The sequence below is a fragment of the Rhinolophus hipposideros genome (assembly GCF_964194185.1).
Source record: "Rhinolophus hipposideros genome assembly, chromosome: 14".
Classification (NCBI taxonomy): Eukaryota; Metazoa; Chordata; class Mammalia; order Chiroptera; family Rhinolophidae; genus Rhinolophus; species Rhinolophus hipposideros.
In genome coordinates, this window is record NC_138060.1 from 28,105,656 (window position 1) to 28,125,312 (window position 19,657).

The 19,657-nt window shown below is 40.5% G+C and overlaps 2 protein-coding genes across 6 annotated transcripts in view; one reads left to right on the plus strand and one right to left on the minus strand.

Moving 5' to 3' along the window:
* LSM3 (LSM3 homolog, U6 small nuclear RNA and mRNA degradation associated) overlaps window positions 1–13,123 on the minus strand; it is a 183,068-nt gene extending 169,945 nt beyond the window's left edge. For both annotated transcript variants that reach the window (XM_081072969.1, XM_081072970.1), the window contains exons 1-3: window positions 13,064–13,123; window positions 11,220–11,330; window positions 8,908–9,003 (exon numbers count right to left, since the gene is read on the minus strand). In XM_081072969.1, the coding sequence (XP_080929095.1) occupies window positions 8,908–9,003; window positions 11,220–11,330; window positions 13,064–13,084 (228 nt within the window). In that variant the 5' untranslated portion in view covers window positions 13,085–13,123. The remainder of the gene's footprint in view (window positions 1–8,907; window positions 9,004–11,219; window positions 11,331–13,063) is intronic.
* Window positions 13,124–13,242: 119 nt separating this feature from the next.
* The window catches only part of XPC (XPC complex subunit, DNA damage recognition and repair factor), a 45,478-nt gene continuing 39,063 nt past the window's right edge, over window positions 13,243–19,657 (plus strand). For 3 of the 4 annotated variants that reach the window (XM_081072973.1, XM_081072971.1, XM_081072972.1), the window contains exon 1: window positions 13,243–13,479. In XM_081072973.1, the coding sequence (XP_080929099.1) occupies window positions 13,377–13,479 (103 nt within the window). In that variant the 5' untranslated portion in view covers window positions 13,243–13,376. Of the gene's footprint in view, window positions 13,480–13,929; window positions 13,974–19,657 lie in introns of those variants that run through there. The other variant, XM_081072974.1, reaches the window with a different exon arrangement.

Below are 19,657 nucleotides of genomic sequence, written 5' to 3' on the forward strand. Positions count from 1 at the left end.
ACCAAAAGCGATGTGTGACAGAGCCTTTCTGTTGTGATCAAAAAACACGGTGAATGCTGCTGCTGAGTGCCATCCAACAGAAAGACAGGGATCTTCAATACAGGAAGCGGCGCGTCTAACCTTAGTACCAGTGTGTGACAAATTTCAACTTGTTCGGTGCAGTCAGTTGGGTGTGAGTTACGGCTGAGAGAAAGTGTTTAAAAGAGTGCCATAAACCATCCTTCATCATGACAATGCTCTGTGTCACACATCGCTTCTGGTATTTGGCAATTTCTGTCAAATAGAAACATTACAGTGTGTCCTCATCCACCTGATTCACCGGATCTGGCACCATGACGTCTGGCTCTTCCCCAAAGTCAAAATGATTCAGGACATCTAGGCAGCCACAACAATGCAACTAAAGACACTCATGAAAGAGGACTTCCAGAACTGCTTCAGAAAGTGGCAAGAACGATGGGATAAGTGTACTCGAAGCAAAGGAGGGGATTTTGAGGGGTATTAAAGGCAATATGTCTTTTAGTGTAATAACTTTTTTTTATTTAAACATTCACCATATTGTTCGATCACACCTTGGTATAAATACATATATGTGTATATATAGAAGGTGCCAAAAAAATGTATACACATTTAAGAAAGGAAAAAACTGTATTAATTGCAATACTTAATATATACCGATAACAAAAGATGAATACAAGTCACGTTTGACTCCTGCAATTACAAGAGGTGCTCAGAGTGGTTACCATCAGCGTCCAGACACTTCTGATGATGGCGAACTACTGCTTGAGCACACATAACATCTCTTAAAACGTATACACATTCTTTTGGCGCCACCAGTATATATATAAATATTTATATGAGGGGACCTTAGATTTAATGTCAGGTTGAATCTATCAGTTTCAAACAGAAAAGATTTTATTTCATTGCCAAGGACTGCAGATACACCTACCATACATAAGGGTAGGGGTGGAGGTGTGTGTCTCGTACGTGCACACACACGTGCATATGTATGTGCATGTTCTCTTTCCATTATGTATCCGGTACTATGACAGACAGAGATGAATAAAACATGGACCTGTGCTCCTAGAATCCCCATTCTAGAAATCAAAGTTAGAAAAGGTATAAATTTATCCTACAAAGGTACTTCCACGTAAGCAAAAGATAAAATTATTTATGGCAGGATAGCTTGTATTAGCAAAAGACTGGCAATGGGTATCTATAAATAAGAAAATAGTTAAATAACTTAAGGTACATCTATATATACTGGAGTGTTGTAAAGATAAAAGCAAAAGTACAAAGAAGCTACATATGAAAATGGAAAAAAGCTCTAAGATACATTAAATTAAAAGAGCAAGGTGTGCAACAACATGCATGGTATGTTATGTTTTACCTACAAAAAAAAAAACGGGAAGAGAGAATTTCATTACCATATGCATAAAAACACTGGGGAGGATTCTCAAGAAACTACTAGTAATCGTGATTACCTCTAGGGGTGGGGGCAGAAAGATGAATAGAAAATGGGGTGGAAAACGTTTTATCACATTATTTTTCATGTTTAGTAACTTTTAAACTGTGTGAATCTACTATCTACTGAAAAAGTTATATTAAAATGGAAGCAATTTAAAGTGAATAAGAAACATAATATGCTATGTGTTAAGTATTATACAGTGATATATAACGTGGGATCATCGAGAGAATTACTTCTGAATGGCGAAGTTCATGAGAGACAATTACTTCCACATGGGAGTTGGTCTACAGCTGCTGTGTTCAATACAAGAGCCACTAACTACAGGCAGCTAAATTTAAATTAAGGTTAAGTTTAATTTAATTTAAATTAAAGATCCTTAGTCCTACATCAGCACACACTTCAAGTGCTACATAACCACATTTTGCTTATGGCTGCCCTAGTGGACAGTGGCAACTTTAGAACGTTTCTGTTTGCAGACAGTTCTGCAGGACACTGCTCGTCTAGAGAAAGGTCTAAGAGAAACATTTGATGCCATCTAGAAGGCCCAGAGGCAAAGGTTTGTAAAGTGAGGGAGGGTGCTACAAGCAGAGGGAGTTAGATGGCTTGGTTACAAAAGGGCACAACATCCCCGGGAGAAAAAAAAGCATGAAGAGTTTGATGAGGGAAGGTGATAAATGTGATGGACAGCTGGAAAAAGTAGGCTGAGACCAAGTAATACAGACCTTTAGCAGTTTACAAAACCGACACACTAATTATGGAGGGCTGAAAGCCGAAAGACTATCAACCTTCTCATTAACAAGTCAGCAGTCAAGTTAATTATTCAGACGTCAATTACTAAGTTATGGAAAAACACCAGTCTCCCTAACTGTTTTCATAATGTTGATGTTCATTAGTGATTTCAATAAAGGAAAGAGAGCAAAACTTAAATGGTCTGCTGAGGAACCATTTTGTCTGGTTTCCTATCTTAGAGAAAAATACCAAGAGCGTAGTGGTTCTTCTCCATGATGCTGAATGAAACTGACTATAGACATTCCCGTAATATCACTATCTTTCCTTCCTGTATCTATAGTTAATACACATGTATACACTACAAGGAGAACCTATCATATACGTCTAAAATTCTAGAAGATAGTAAGGTTGCTTGCACAAGAAAATAGACTTTCTGTATGGAAGATACCATGGTACTACACTTTCTACAATAGAAATTGCTTTTTTTTAATAGTTGAAACGAGAAAAGTATTTTCATTCATCCAAAGATTTCATTGCTAATATTTTATCTAATATGCCATGGCAATGTAAAAACAAGTCTGATTAACTAAGCAAACATGGCTCCTCTTCTGCAGCTGCCAGCCTGGGAGCAGGAGAGAGGATGCGCATTCGGCTGTGAGCGGTGGCTGCAAGGCAGCCTGCCCTCAGAGGCGCCGTCCTGCGTCTCAATGGAGGTCAGTGTGCTCTGAGAATCCGCTACGGCCATTCCCCCCAGGGACGGACGTGCAGGCACACACCACCTTCAAACAGATTCAGGAGGAACCCCACTACGAGCCCACTGGACTCGGATAAGAGAGGTAGCTGCTGTTGTTAGCAAGTCGATTTCCATGGTGAAAATTTTAGGTTAATAATGTTACATGAAAAAAGCAGAATATAAAATTATATAATCTACATTTCATCACATTTAAGACACCACTTTTAAGCTTCAGTTCAACTAAAAAAGGAAAAATGCTTCTAATTCAACTACGACAATTCTTTGTCATATCATCTGTAAGATACAAATCTATTTTAGAGATTCTAAAATTTAAGAGAAAGTGCATCTTAGAATTGGTATATTATGATTGTGTCCATGTTAATTAAAAAAAAAAAGAGCAACACGGAATACTAGAAGGAAATACAAGAAAATATTTTCAGTGGATATTTCTGGTTGGTGGGATGGGTAGTTTTTATTTTCCTTGTATTGTTTTTGTCTTTGCTAACGTCTCTTAGTGAATATGCATTTTTATGCTCAGAAAAAAAATACATTACTTTTTTTTAAGTGCAAAAGATTTAAAAATCCTTCCGAATTTCTTTCCATTGAAACCAACAGTAACAAAGACTATGTGATGTGTTTCAACATAAAAGGGGTTCAGTATTTTTGAAGGAAAACAACTTCCCACACGGAGTAGAGCTGTTCAGATTTCTTATTAATATATCACCTAACACAAAAAGGTCCTGCTGATAGGATCTTCTGTTCTGAGCAGAGATAACTGTGTCTCTGTTACATTTTGATAACAGCTGGAACTTTCCTTTGCCCCAGATGCCTTCCAAGGTTAGGTTCCTCTTTTGTATCTGAGGCCCAGTCACCATGACCACCCACCCTTTATCTACAAGGGATTTTCTAAAGCTTTCTGGCCTTGAAGGGTCTTACAACCTTGCCTAAAGACTGAGAATCACGTCTTAGCAGACAGAGTAGGATGTGAAGTCTCATCTCAGCCAGGCAGAAAATATTAGTAATAGCTGTGTTTTCATACCTTTTTTCAAAATGTAAAAACTGTTTTTATGAGCTTCTCTGGTACCAGAGAACCCCAACACTAAAACAAGTCATACTTATAAATTTAGTATACTAAATTCAAATATACTTATCTGTCATCCATGAATTTATTTAACTCTTCCTGAGGTAATACTCTCTCAGGCTGTGGTTCTCAAATTTTAATGTCATAAGAATCACCCGGTTAACAGCTTGTTAAAACTGTTTCCCTAGGCTCCATGCCCAGAGATTCTCATTCTGTAGGTCAGGATGTAGCCCATTAATTTGCATTTCTAACATATTCAAGGGTAATGTTAATACTGGTTCAAAGAACACAGTTTAAGAATCACTGAGGGAAATAAATATCTATGTCTGCAGTCTGCTATTATGAAGCAGTACTTTCTTTTGGTTTCAAGTTGCAAAAGGCACATCTAGTTTTAGGACAGTTAAGTTTAGAGTCTGTGCTCATCAAAACAACTGATATATTTCACTCCAACTAGCCTACTCAATGGTCATGTTTCTGAAGTAAAAAGTTCCTTCCCTTCCCTTCATATGAATCCACTTTATCCATAATAATTTTCCATTAACTCAATTATCGTTTTCTGGAAATCCAGGGAACAGAAATGAACATGGCAGCATCTTCCAAAATAAGCAGCTTCTGTGATCTCCTGGCAGTCACACCCTTGTGTAATCCCCTACCTTTGAGTGTGGGTGACATTTGTGCCTTGCTTCTAACCCATGGAATACTGCAAAGGCAATGAAATATGTCACTATCATGGTAAGACAGTGACTTCCATCTTGCTAGACAACTCTTGCTGGGTTTGGTAAAGCAAGCTTCCAGGTGGTTAGAGGTGCATGTGGCAAAGAACTGAGGCTCTCAGTCCAACGACCCTCATGGAACTGAATCCTGCCAACAACCATCAAAGTGAGTTTGGAAGCAAATCCTGCCCCAGGTGAGCCTTTGGACGAGACCCCAGCCCTTGTGCGGCCTGGTGAGAGACCCTGAAATAGACAATCCAGTTAAGCTATGCCTGGATACCTGACCCACAGAAACTGTGAGCTAATAATGTGTGCTTTTAAATTACTAAATTTGGGGCCATTTGTTATGTAGTAATGTGTATTAAGATAAAAAGTGCTAGTTATGTAAGTTTGGTAAATGCTGCACACTATACACTTTCGTGGAGATAGTGATGCAGATAGCTTTAACCCAGGCCTATTTCACTGGGCTGTAAGAATTAAATATGATGCATATAAAATGGATAGCACAGAGCTTGACACACACAGCAGGCATTTAGCAGAGGTTAGTTCTCCAAACTCTCCCATTTCCATCTGTCTACTATCAAAGTAAGTTTACGTTGGGGTAGAACACTCTCCTATCTAGCATATACTCTCTAAGATATTTTGCCAAATTGCTCACCTTCAAGGTACCTGAAATTTTTCTGTGTATTAGGCATTTTCCAAATTAGATTTTAAAGCCCACAGTGGTAGGACCTAAGCATGACTTGCCAGATCCTAGAGATTTTTATGTGTTACTGTCTCATACTCAGTCTACTCATGTTAGTTAGCTCAGCTGAGCTCTCCAGAAGAACTCAGTGCTATCCTGCTAACTTTAAGATTTCACTGTCCACCAAATACATCAATTACTCTGGGCCCCGGGGACAGATACAGAGAAAAGAACCCTGCAGGCTTTGAAGCCAGTTAGGCCCGGGTTTGAAATTCCTACTGTATCTTCCTAGCTGAATTTGATTTCCTCAGCTAGAAAATGGGACTACCACTGACTTCACTGTTACTGGGAGGTTAAAAGTGATAAAGCATGCAAGTCGTATAGCAGTGACTCAACACATACTATAACCCCCCATCTTTCTTTTCATGGATAAGTACTTTCTACCTTTTTTCTTTTTTTGTTCTGTGACAAAGTATTCCCTCCAAATTAAATTTGGGAGTGTGTGTGTTTTCCCCCAGTCATTATTTAGTACAGAACTCAGAACTAGAGATTTTTACATCTGACTGGAATCTAAGAGCTCATTGTCAATGCTCTAAAGTTTTCAGTCAAGGAAGCAGATACAGAGATTGGCTGACAGACTGTTACGTACAAATCACAGCACTGTCAAATCTTGGAAAGAAGACCTACTGACATCCTCAGAAAAAATCAATAAAAAGGCAAAATATTACCAGCCTAATATAACTGATTAGCAAGTTATATACCAGAAGTTGAAACTGGATTAAAATGAATGTAGAATACTGTTATTTTTCATCTATTCATGCTATTTCCACTTCCCAGTGAATTTTAAAACTTAATAGTATGCGCCTTGCCTCTCTAACAAGACTATACCTCGTTATGTCTACTCCCTCCCCACCCCACCCTCCTCTAGGAACCTGAGCACATGCTTATTGCCTATAGCTCACAAGGCACTGTGGGGAACAGAATGAAGAATGTCCTGGCCTCTGCCACCCAGTAATTCACAATATGAAAGGGAACACAATAACCAAAAAGTGAATAAACTCAGTATCGGCTCAGAGAGCCAGAAGATCCAACTAAAGGAGCAGCAGAGTCAGGGCTGAGCTGGTTCTTAACACAGTCTTTGTAGGAAAGAGACAAGAGAGAACATTCCAGCTAGGTGAAATATTATGGGAAAAGACACAAAAGGAGGACTATAGAGGGCATACTCTGGAGATAGCGAGTGGACCAACTTGGCTAGGGAAGTCGTCAGAGAGGAGACTGGAAAGTTACAACCACGCTATGGAGGGTCTTAACCTCGCCTGAACTCGTGCTTTGCTCTATAGGCCCTAGAAAGCCTTGAAAGTCCCTAAGCATGACTGTCACGAATGAAAGCAATGTTTGAGGACAATTACTTTGGCAGTCGGTCATGCACGGGTTACAATGGAGGTGGCCATGAAGAACAGTGCCTGAGCTAGGGTAATGGCAATGGGAAAGAAAAGCAATGATACATAAATCAACGTGAAGGAAGAATCAATTGAATGAGTTACTGATCAGTGTGAGTGAAAGGGATAAGTCCAAGAACTTATTCTGAGATTTATGGTCTAAATAACTGAGAAAATCATGAAGAGAAATAGGGAATTTTTGAAGGTGAAGAACACCAGTTTAGTTTTAGATGTACTGAGTTTGAGGTCACATCCAACGTAGAAAATTTTTCAGTATGAATGTTGGAAAAAAGAGTGAAGTTCAGAAAAGAAACCGGAAACAGATTTATCCATAATCATACTGGCCACCCACTTTACATGCACCGAATTCACTGCATCCTACTGTAACCCTAGGAGGCAAGCACAGGCATTGGCATTGTACAGAGGAGGTCCCTGCGGTTCAGAAGTTTCTATAACATGTCCAAGATCACATAACCAGCAGCCAGGATTTGAATCCAGATCTGTTAAGAGCTCAAGCTTTTATGCTGTACTGATTACTGTTATAGACTCATAGATTATAACATACAAGTTACTAAATGACATCTCTGAAAGAAAAAAAATGCAGATTTTAAAAAAAGGGCCATGTTCAGAGAGAGAAAGAAAGAAAACTAGCAAAGGAGTCAGGAGTGGTTGAAGAGAGGAGGAGAGCCAGGATAAAGCAGAACTACAAAACCAACAAAGGCTAACATTTGAACATTTACTATGTACCTGTTGCTAATGTGAAGGCTTTTCACATAATCTCTCAATGAATCCTCAACAGCTGTAAGAAGTGGGTCCTATTACCACCCCCATTTTATAGACAAGGAAACTTAGTCAGACAGGTAGGTAATTTGGTAAAACTATATAGTTGATAAGCAAGGGACTCAAGGTTTGAATCCAGGCTTAAAACACTATGCCCTAGGGGTGGCTGATTAGCTCAGTTGGTTAGAGCGTGGTGCCGGTAGCACCAAGGTTGCTGGTTCGATCCCCACATGAGCCACTGTGAGCTGCGCCCTCCTTAAAAAGCAAACGAACCAAAAACACCTTATGCTCTAGGAGAGCCAGCGACTGGCTTCCCAATACTTAAAAGACTTAACAAACATGATTTTCTGTTTTTATATTTGAAGAATGAAATGTGTCAACACTTTGAAGATCTGTATAACTCAGTAAATTAATAGTATATTCCAAATGATCAGTGCTTGATGTTATAAAATCAAACGTGTAAAAGATCCATTCAAAGTAGAAAGTGGACCAATGAATTTACATATAACAAGAGTGTGAAAAGTTCGTTGATAGGGTTTCAGATTCCACACTGCAACTAACCTTAAAGAAACCACCATCTGTTGAGTTTGGATGTACCATCAAAGGCAAGTACCCACAAAAATACTCCTCCCTTTTCCAACTACCTATCTGCGTGAGGTCAGATTTTCTTCAACCGTAACGTATCACAACAGACTAAATGCAGAAAAAAGACGTGAGAAGCTAGAGGTCATTCATTAAGCCACACAATAAAGACATTTGTAAAAATGTAAAATAAAGACACTCCTCACTGTTGTTTTAGAAAATATAGTTATTTTTCATAAAAATGTTACATTAACATAATAGGTTTATTATATTTAATGAGTTAATTTTTAAATTTCCCAAGTTGTAGTTTCTACTACTGATAGATCAAATCCACATCAAACAAAAGAACATTTTCCAGTATTATTGCTATATATTATTAGCACATGTAGGCATCTTACACAGTCATACCTCATTGAATCCTGGCAACCCTATGAGGTAAGTGGTAGTATTCCTGCTTACCAATGGAAATTGAGCCTGCAAAGTTATTTCCCTTGTCCAACATTCCCCAAGTAGGAAATGGCCAAGCCAGTACTGGAAACCAGGTCTGTCTGACCCCAAAGACTTTGCTTGTAATTGCTACACTCTAATGAGCCATGAGTAGGTGCAACATGACAGGTTTCCCATTAAGTAAGTGTTAAGCTGTTGGATGTTAAAGAACAATTGACATTTTAAAAGCTATGAATAGAATTGTATGACTTACTTTATATATCTCTTCATATGTTTCTTCATCAATTTCTATAGTAGTCACAGTTTCTTCCACATCTCCCAGTATCATATTTAAATGCTGATCATAAGCCTGAAGTGGAAGCATGAGGGAGCAAGAAATTCAATAAATTAAGAAACAATGAACAGGGCTTACAATATGCAAATGGGTCAATTACAACACACAATACTTGTACCACAAACTTTTACAGGTAAATAGAAAATAATCCTGCTGTACAAATATATTGTTTCTTTGCAAATCATTTCCAATGATAACTTAATTTCTATAAAAATAGAAAACAGTTTAAAGGGCCAAAAATGAAATTCACTCAAAATGACTCGAAATTATTTTTAAAGTTTTCACCCTACTTGTTATCCAAGGCAGTTACATCATTTATAAAATTTAATTATGAAAAATAACAAATTCATCACTTTTCAGTAGACTTCTTTCAAATCCATCTGTAACAGTCTGACAAGATACAATAAGAGATAAAATCCTTTGATTGCTAAGATGATGACACAGCAGTCTCCTAAGGGCATAAGACACTATTACTCAATCCCCCCCGCCCCCCAAACTAAACATCACAAGGTAAAGTAAGAAGAGCAACACCCTGTCCTTTATAACCTAGCCAGAACTGGGTTTGGCACCTGTGGGCTCAATCAATAAATGCTACAACTCAGATATTCAGGGATATCTTCAATCCAAGCTCCAAAGCTTATGTGTTTTGCTGAAAGGTGAACCTCTGGAAGCCTTGTTCAGACCCACTTACGCCTACTTCTAACGAAGTGTCAAATGGTTCACCAGCTCACATCACAATAAAACTAGCCAATCAGCCAGCCACGTAGAGAACTGCTGGCAGAGCACACTAACAAGAGCGAAAATCTATAGATGGGGGCCAGAAAACAAACAAACAAAAGGTTGGGGGCCATTAAGTATAGAGGCAATGGAGTCTACATAGGGAACTGAAAAAGCCTCCAAGAGTTAAGGCAATGTATCTGTCCTAGGGTGTCTCTCCGAGTGTTGCTGGCCCATGGGATGAAGCTCAATTCTGCTTTTCTTGGTAAAATTGCCACTCTTCCATTTCCTGGGGTTCCTCTTCCCTTAAGGCTGTGTATTAAGCTATGTATTAAGACACTATCTCCCTAGGTCCCTACTTCCTTTCCGAGAATAGCAGGTTCTGTACCGTTAGGTTTTATGGGAGTGAGGCTGAAGTCAGAGACTGCCTAGGTTCATCTTCTGGCCCTGACTTTACTGACTGTCACCTTACACAGATGACTTCATGTTTCTGAGGCTGAGCTTCTTCAACTCTAAAACAGGGATATTTAGTATCTACCCTCATAGGGTTGTTATGAAGATTAAATGAGATGTGTATTATATACAAAACACTTAGACTAGTACCTGACATAATTAATGCTCAATAAACTTTATTTTTAACCACTTTAGGGTAGAATGGCAGTAATAAGAACACACTCTGGAAAGCAACATGTTATCAAGAAGAGGCAAAACCTTCAATTACTCTCTTTACGAATAAATAGGACTACTTTAAGGACCAATCCTATAGAAATATTTGCAGATGCACACAAAGAAATATGTATTAAAATGTTACTGCAGCATTATTTATAGTAACAAAAAAATGGAAAACAATCTAAATATCACCATTACCATATAAAGAATTCTATGTAGTAATTAAAAAGAATAGAGAAGATCTATATGCACTCATGATCAATGATTTCCAAGATTCAGTGAAAAAGAAAAGTGCCCAAAAATATGTATAGCAAAATCCCATTTATTTTAGTGGTGGTATAGTGCAAATATATGCATATGGACACATATTATAAATATATACATGTAAATATACAGAAAATATCTTCAAAACCATAGACTCAATTTTTAACAGTGGTTACCAATAGAAGAAATGGGATTTCACCTTTTACTGCATGTATTTCTGTGCTATTTTAAGTTTTTTCACAGAAAAACACAAATTATGCATATGTCAGTAACTAAAAAAACAAACACTTAAATAAAAATGGAGAATAAATGTTATCTGCAAATAAATAGAAGGGTAAAATATGAAAGAAATGAAAATGTTCTTTAATAAACACATTATTTCTGGTAAGAGAAAAAATGATAAAAATATGAATAAAATAGAGTTGTATTTGTCTTCTAGAAATATGGGTAGCTACCACCTTCCTCTCTGCATTCCAAACACTGTTCCACAGTTGACAGTTTTTACATTTCAAAGGGGTGGGAGCAGGGAGGGAAAACAAGTAAATAACCTGATTTCAAGGTAATTTAATAAATTTACTTACATGTAATCTACCTCGGAGCTCTCTGTCATTTCTCATTTTCACATAAATTCGCTCATCCAGGCTGAGCCTGATGAGATCCAGGGGTTCTTCTACGGTGTTGGTAGTTTGTTGCTGAATAAAAAAACAAGCTTAGTAACATAGTACTAGAGGGAGTGTAGTGTTTGAATCATTGCTATGCCGCACTGACTGTGAGCAAGTAACTTAACCCCTCTGTGCTTTCCTTAGTCGTCTGTCCAGTAAAATGTGGGTAACAGTGCCTACCTAATACCATTGTTGTGAGGCTTAAACGACATATGTGAGGGCTTAGACCAGTACCTGGCACATAGTAAGCGCTATAGAAATGAGGACTGAAACATACACAGGAAGGAGTTATACAGCAAGATAATCATGACTGTAGTTTGTTCCGTCAAAAATCCAAACTGCTCGACACCATTTCAGGACACAGAGCGTCACTCTCAGGGACGTTAGCCTTATCTCAAATATCATTTAGCAATTTGAGTAACACTGACTTAATGACTACTACACAGCAGTCAGAATGCTAAGCAGAGATGAAAACTTGAAGGAAGGTGAGGAGTTCGGCACAGGGCATGCCGAGTGTAGGGTGCCGCCGGCCGCAAGACGCGCATACTCCGCAGGCAGTAGAGCAGACCGGCCGAGAGCACCGGCTTTGGAGTCAGGCAGCGCGGGTTCACGGGGGAAGTCCTGACCTCAGCTGGTCCCCAGCCCCAGCTCACCGGCTGTTTGTTAGGGACCAGGTAGCCAACTACCAGACTACAGCGATACGGAAGTCAGCTCCTTCTACCTGGGAGAAGCACATAAACCATTACAACACTGTACGAACACACACACCGACAGAGGCCTACGGCTCCTTCAGCCTGGGTCCGTCCTGACTGCGCGCCGTCTCCCTTTTCCATCCGACAGCGTGAAACACTGCCTTTTTCAAAGAGGAGGCCGCCCCGACCACCCACTTCATTCCCTCCACACCGAAACATCTGCCGCGCGGTTCCGGCACTGCTCTAAACCCACCCAGGACAGCACAGTAACCGAGACTCCTGCTCTGAAGAAATGCACGTCGTAGGTGGGGGGAGACGGGCATCGACCACAGCGGCATATACTGAACACGAACCCGTGACGTGCCGTGAAGAAATAAGAGAACAAACTCGGGAGAGGGCTATTTTATGGAGCGGGCCAGACAAGTCCTCTTGGACGGAGCGAGGCTTCAGGAGAAAGCTGAAGCCGCTGTGGCCTGATCACAACGGCATCTGAGGAGCAGCATTTGGGGAGGAAGGAAGAGCAGGTGAGCGAGCCCGCCGGACCACACTTATTCTGTATCCCGGTTCCCCCGTGTCACACGGATTTATCCGTCCTCCCCCGCACTGTAAGCTCCCAGTGGGGACAGGGACCACGTATGTCAACCCCGCAGTCTCTGGCGCTCACGGCGGTGTGTAAACCCTGCAAAGCTGACGTTCACTCCATGTTGAATGAGTGAGTCATGGTCGCGGCCAAGTAGTTGTTGCGCGATAATTACCGCGCTTTCCATCAGAATCCCGACAGCTCCGCGAGGCAGGCGGGGGCCGTCACTGCCATGCGATGGATACAGGTGAGACTCAAGAGAAAGGAAGTGCGGAGCGGGAGGAGTAACTAAGTTTTCCGGCGGATTTCGAAGTAGAAAAGGTCTCAGAGCCTGAGGCACAATTAAAGGCCGTGACGACCCGGAAAGAGGCGGCAGGATAGGACCCCGTCCCGTGAACGTGAAGCAAGCAGCCCGGGGATGCCAAGCCGAACAGGGCCAGGGCGCCGAGGGGGGAAGCCGCTCTGGAGCGAGCTCCTCCGGGGACACTCACCTGGTCCACGTCGTCCGCCATGTTTCAAACCCTGCGCCCTTTCTCGCCTCTCGCGATATCACGCCCCTCCGGTCTCCGGAAACACGAGGACGCAATGCACCGGAAGTAGAAAGAAACTTGTTTCGCGTCGTCTGGCTTCCGGCAGTTTGCATTGGTCCCTTGGGCCTGGGACGGGGCTCCCTGTGGGGGCGTGTGCTTGGTCCATAAAGGCGGGGCGTGGGCATGCCTCTCCCCGCCGCGGGGTGCGGGCCACGCCGCTGCAGCTTCCCGCGGCCTGGTGCGTCACTCGCGAAGCGAGTCCTCCCGGGGGTACATGGCTCGGAGTCGCGCAGCCGGCAGGGAGCTGCGGGGACGCGAACTGCGCAGCCAGAAGGCCAAGGGCGAGAGCACGGCGGGGCGGCAGGAGAAGGAGGAGGGTGAGAGCGACGCCGAGCCGTGTGTAGGGAGAGATGCTGAGAGAGATCCGGAAGCAGGCCCGGGGGCGCGGGGCGGGGGAGCCGGCTGCCTGGAGGTGGGGGCGCAGGCGGCTCCGCGCGGCTGTGCGCGGAGACCACGGGACGGTGGCCGAGGGAAGCTGGCGTTTGTGCTGCTGCCCCGGTCCTCCGCGTCGCTGTGCCTTTGTCCCCACTCGAGGAGGGACGCGCCCCGAGCGGTTCCCCTGGAGCTCCCCCGCGTCGCCTCTTTCCTGCTCCCTGTGGCCCGCAGGGTCAAGTCCAGCCTCCTGGGAGATGCGAAGGGCTAACCAGGGAAAAGACGTTGCACTTATTTTGTGTCCCTAGGAGAACAGAACGTAGAGTTTGTGGTGTGCTGACTCCCAGAATAGTGTCTTCAGCGGAATTCACCCCAGAGTTCCGGACTTGGTCCAACCTGACTTCACGTGGATATGGAATAGGCTTCTTCTGTTTGTCATGTGCGAAGCAAAACTCTGGATGTTCCCCTGTCAACCTGCCCCTTCCCCACTTTTTCCCATCTCAGTGAATGGTCCTTCCCCCACTTGTTTAAACAAACCAATCCCCCCTTTTCCATCCGCGCGCACATCCAGTGCTTCAGCAAGTCCTGTTAGTTCGTTCTCAGAAGTATATCACGTCTCTTCACTTCTCTTTATTTCCAAGGCCACAGCCCCTGCCCAAGCCACCATCACTTGTCACTTGAACGACTGCAGTTGCCTCTTTATTGGTCTTCCCTTCCTTCCCTGAAATAATTCTCCACCCAGCAGCACACGTGATCTTTCAAAACCAAAATCAGATCCTGCCATGCTCCTCCTTCCAACCCTCTGTGGCGTCCCATTGCTCGTGGCATGAAATCCCAATCCCTCATCATGGCCTACAAGGTCCTACAGGATTTGGCTGTTGCTCCCTCCTTTTGTCTCCTACCCCTCTTTTGTTTGCCAGATACTCTCCTTATTGGTCTCCTTTCTGTTCCTCAAGCATACCATGTTCTCACGTTGAACCTTTGTGTTTGATGTTCTTCCTGCCTAGAATGTTCTTCCATGGTTCTTGGCTGTGGCTGATTCTTCTATTGTGCCCCAAGGTGTCCTTCGCCAGGTGCCCTGTATCACAGAGGCCCTCACAGCTTCTGTCACAGTCTGTAATGATCTTGTTAACTTATTTGCTTCCTTTTTAATCACCCATCTTAATAGAATTGAAGCTTCATGAAAGCATCTTATTTTTTTGACGTATCCCCTCGTCTTCCCCCAGCATATACTAAGTGCTCAATAAATATTTTAAGGAATTGCAAAATACTTGCTGTGGAGGGATTTGGGGGGTTCCTGAAATCATTGGATAATAGATTAGACGGGGTAACCAACAGGGCCTCCTATGACACTAGATTCAACAATTCTGTGATTCTGTGCATATGACAAGGCAATCATCCATTAGGAAATAGTCCAAAGATAGCAATTTCTAAACTTAAAAGGTGATTTACTTCGCACTAATACTATGAGTTCTGTTTAGTTCATTTACGCATTAAAATAAGCTTTGAATATTTTCTGAGTATCTGGTTGGTGCTGTACATGAGCTAGGTGACGTGGGAGACAGATTTCTTGAAGGAGCTTAGAATATAGTAGTGTTGACATTTACAAAACTTATCCAAGGCAGAGTGCGATATTGTGGGAGAAGGTACAGGGCTTTGTGGCTTCTGAAGAAATAATCAAGTTTGGCTGGAGAGATTGGGAAATGCTCCCTGGAGGAGTTAGGTTTGATCTGCAACTTTAGGGATGGACAATATTTCAGCACGAGGCCGTGAAAGGGGGTTAGTATTCTAGTCAGAGGGAATGTATTTTGTCTGAATGTGTGGCAATTCAAAAATTAAAAGTTTTAATCTGATGGAAATGCCACCTGCTTGGGTAGCATTCCTTCTCGCTAAACACTTTACCTGGGCACCAGCTTGGTATATCAGTTGTTATGTGCACTTGGGTAAATTATCCTGGACAGATAATTTAGCCATTCTACACTTGATCTGTGAAACATGATCGTACCTTGCAGGGAGGTTGTGATTTTTCAGTGAGACGGTATGTGAAGTCCCTGGCGTGGTCCATGTTAGGTAATCAGTTGGGCGAGCTCATGTCAGTTCAGGCTAAACAGAGGTCAGGATGCTCCTAAGCTTCACTCAAACGCGGACAACCAGAGGAGTTAGGAATCAGTTCTCAGGGCAGCTTCCAGGATCTGAAGAGTTAGAATCTTTGCTGTGCTTTGGTGGAGGAACACATGTAGTTTGAGCTGCAGGTGATACTAATTTGGTGACTTGTTTCTAACAGCGCAACAGTGTAGGTTTTAACCACACCTTAGTGCATGCCATGAAATGATAGTGAACAACACAGCAAGGTCCCTGCTCTCGTGATGCTTATAATCTTTGGAGAGAGGTAGGTACGTAGAACAGACAATAAGTTAAAAATAAATTCACGTGGTGATAAGAGCTATGAAGAAAGTAACACAGATTACTGTAATAAAACTGACATGGAGGTAGGGAAGAAGCAGCTAAGAATCAATGATCAGGGAAGGCCTCTGTGAGGAGGTGACAGTTTGAGCCAGTTACTGAATGTCCTGAAGGCACCATTCATAGGAGGTTCTGGGGGGAAAGAGTTCTCGGCAGAGGGAACAGTAAGTTTAAAGAGTCTTAGGAGGGAATGAGCTTGGCCAGTTGGCTTGATACAGTGAGTGAGTGAGGGGGCGAGTGGCAGGAATTGAGTTGAGAGAGGTGGGCAGGGCCCTTAGTTTGTATTTTATGTTAAGTGCTATGAGGTGCCACTGGCAGGTTTAAGCAGGTGTTCTTATTAAATTTCAATAGATGGCCAAGCAAACCACAGTAGTAAATCCTGCCCTACTGAAACAACCACATGGAATTCAGGGCAGTTAGCCATATTAGATAGTCCTAGATCTTGGAGAATCCTAGAAAATATAGCCTCTAGATTCTCTGGGACAAAAAACACACAGCAAAGAATAAAGAAAAAAAAGTCTATATTTCTACCATCCAGAAATAACCTCCACTAAACAGTGCTGTATTTCCTTCTAGTCTGTGTTGTTGTGTATAGTAGAAAACTGTAAAAACCACTTTGCATGCTTAGCATTTTATCCTAGATCTTTCTCCTTTGTCTTAAAAGACGACTGAGTTATATTTCATTGTGTGACTGTACTGATATTAATGATTATCTCATGGTTGGACATTCTGATTTTTCTTTTTTTTAATTATTTAATTTTTTAGTTACAGTTGACATTCAATATTATTTCATTAGTTTCAGGTGTACATAATAATGGTTAGACATTTAGATAATTTATGCAGTGATCCCCCAATTAGTCTAGTACCCACCTGGCATTATGCATAGTTATTACAATATTATCGACTATATTCCCTCTGCTGTACTTTACATCCCCTTGACTATTTAGTAACAACCAATTTGTACTTCTTAATCCTTTCATCCTTTTCACGCATACCCCCAACCCCCTTCCACCTGTCAACAGTCAGTTCTCAGTAGTGAAGAGTTTGTTTCTGTTTTGTTTATTTTCTTATTTAGATTGCACATGTAAGTGAGATCATATGTATTTGTCTTTCTCTGTTTGACTTATTTAGTTTAGCATTATATTTTCTAGGTCCATCCATGTTGCAAATGGTAACATTTTATTCCTTTTTATGGCTGAGTAATATTCCATTGTGTATATGTACCACTCTTCTTTATCCAGTTGCCTATTGATGGGACTTGGGTTGCTTCCATATCTTGGCTATTACTAGTAATGCTGCAGTGAACACAGGGGTGCATATACCTTTTGGAATTAGTGTTTTGGATTTCTTCAGATAAATACCCAGAAGTGGAATTGCTGGGTCATAAAGTAGCTCTATTTTTAATTTTTTAAGGAACCTTCAAAACCGTTTTCCATAGTGACTGTACCAGTTTGCAATCACACCAACAGTGTACACAAAGGTTCTCTTTTTTTCTGCATCCTCACCAACTCTTGTTGGATTTATTGATGATGGCCATTTGGACAGGTGTGAGGTGATACCTCATTGTGGTTTTCATTTACATTTCTCTAATTATTAGTGACATTCGGCATCTTTTCATATGTATTGGCCATCTCTATGATCTGTATGTCCTCTTTGGAGAAATGTCTACTCAGGTCGTCTGCCCATTTTTTAATTGCATTGTTTGTTTTTTTGGTGTTGAGTTGTATAAGTTATTTATAAATTTTGGATATTAACCCCTTATCAGATGTATCATTGGCAAATATCTTTTTTCATTCAGTAGCCTGTCTTTTTGATTTGTTGTTGGTTTCCTTTGCTGTGCAAAAAAAAAAACTTTTTAGTTTGATGTAGTCCCATTTGTTGATTTTTTCTTTTGTTTCCCTTGCCCAAGGAGACAGGTTAGAAAAAATATTACTAAGAGCAGTGTCACAGAAATTACTGCCTATGTTTTCTTCTAGGAGTTTTATGGTTTCGAGTGTTACATTTAAGCCTTTAATCCATTTTGTGTTTATTCTTGTATATGGTGCAAGAAGATGGCCCAGTTTAACTTTTTTGCATGTATCTGTCCAGTTTTCCTAATACCATTTATTGACTAAATTGTCTTTACCCCACTGTATATTCTTGTCTTCTTTGGACATTCAAATTTTTTAAAAAAATTTTTTGATATTACAGGTAATGATACTATGAACTTCTTTTTTAATTTCCTTTTCCCTCCTTTTTTAACTCCTCTATTTCTCTCTTAAAAGCACAACAATATACAGCTGTGCCTTTAACCAACCAAATAACTTGGGTGAGAAACAAATGGTGCCTCTGAAGAATGCTCCCACCCTGCATTTTTAGATCAGTAAAAATTTTGAATCTTTGCTTATTCATAGAGGGCTAAAGACCATTGTAAGATAAAGAAATCCTGATTTTAAGGGCATCTTTCTCAAACTGTCAAGTCAAAAAACTTTTAAATAGCTTCTGGCCTTGGAATAAAAAAGTCTGTTTCTAGATTCTAAATAATTTTGAAATATTTTGTGTTTCCATTAAAATTTTTAAGCCATGGGAATGCCTAAGTTTCTTTTATAAGACATTTGAAAGAATGAGAACTGAATCCATGATTTTATCTAGCATTAAAACAAATGTGAAATTTATTAAGTTATGACTTTATTTAGATCAAAGGGAAGTATCTTTTTCCCTATGCAAAAGTGTATTCTTGGGGGATATAAATACCTATCTAAAGAATCAGTAAGAAAGAAAAAAAAAGAATCAGTAAGAAAAACTATGAATGAAAGGAATGAACTAATTTGATATTTTGGGTTAATATTGCAGCCCCTTTTGGAACCTCAATACAGGCTACAGTAATTTTGTTTTCCAAAATTAACTGAAGCGAGTCATGCAAAGGCAAAGAAAGATGATTTATTTCAAATTCAAGATTATTTGCATGAATGTATTTGTAAAATAGAAAAATATCCTCTTCTGCCAAGTTATTTATAAATTATATATTTATTAAAAATGAACTTAATAATGTTTATATTAATAGAGACCAGACCTTTAGATACCCTGATTTAACTAAAACCAACAGCTGATGCATTTTTATATTTCTCTTTAACAAAAAGCAGTAATTATTTTAAGAAAGTAAAGATATATTTGAAATACCACTATTTTATTCCAACTCTAGGTTTGCTGAAGTGGTTGGTATACCAGTGCCATTTGGATTATATTGGAAAGTTTTCACAAAGTATAACAATAAATATAAGCCTAGTGAACAGAGTTTTGAACAGAGTTTGGTTTTGAAAGATGGCAGAAGCATGAATTAGTAGAAATAAAGTAGTGGTAAAACTCGAACATGTTTATAAACTCAAACATTTCACTTAATAGTGAATTATACCTAAAATAAATGATTAGTCTTGGCAGGTAGTAAATAAGCAAGGTGTTAATTAATGGATTGATGTATTTTCCTTGCTAGACATTAGCTGAATTTTAAGATTTGGGAGTTAAATTTTATCTGAGTTGTGTGGTCTTAAGAGTCTGTAGTCTTAAGAGGAATAGAATAAAATGCCAATAAAGGAAGATGTTTTTTACTGTGAACATAGAGTATAGACTAGACCAGGGGTGTCCAAACTTTTTTCAACGTTTTTCACCAAGGGCCATATGCGG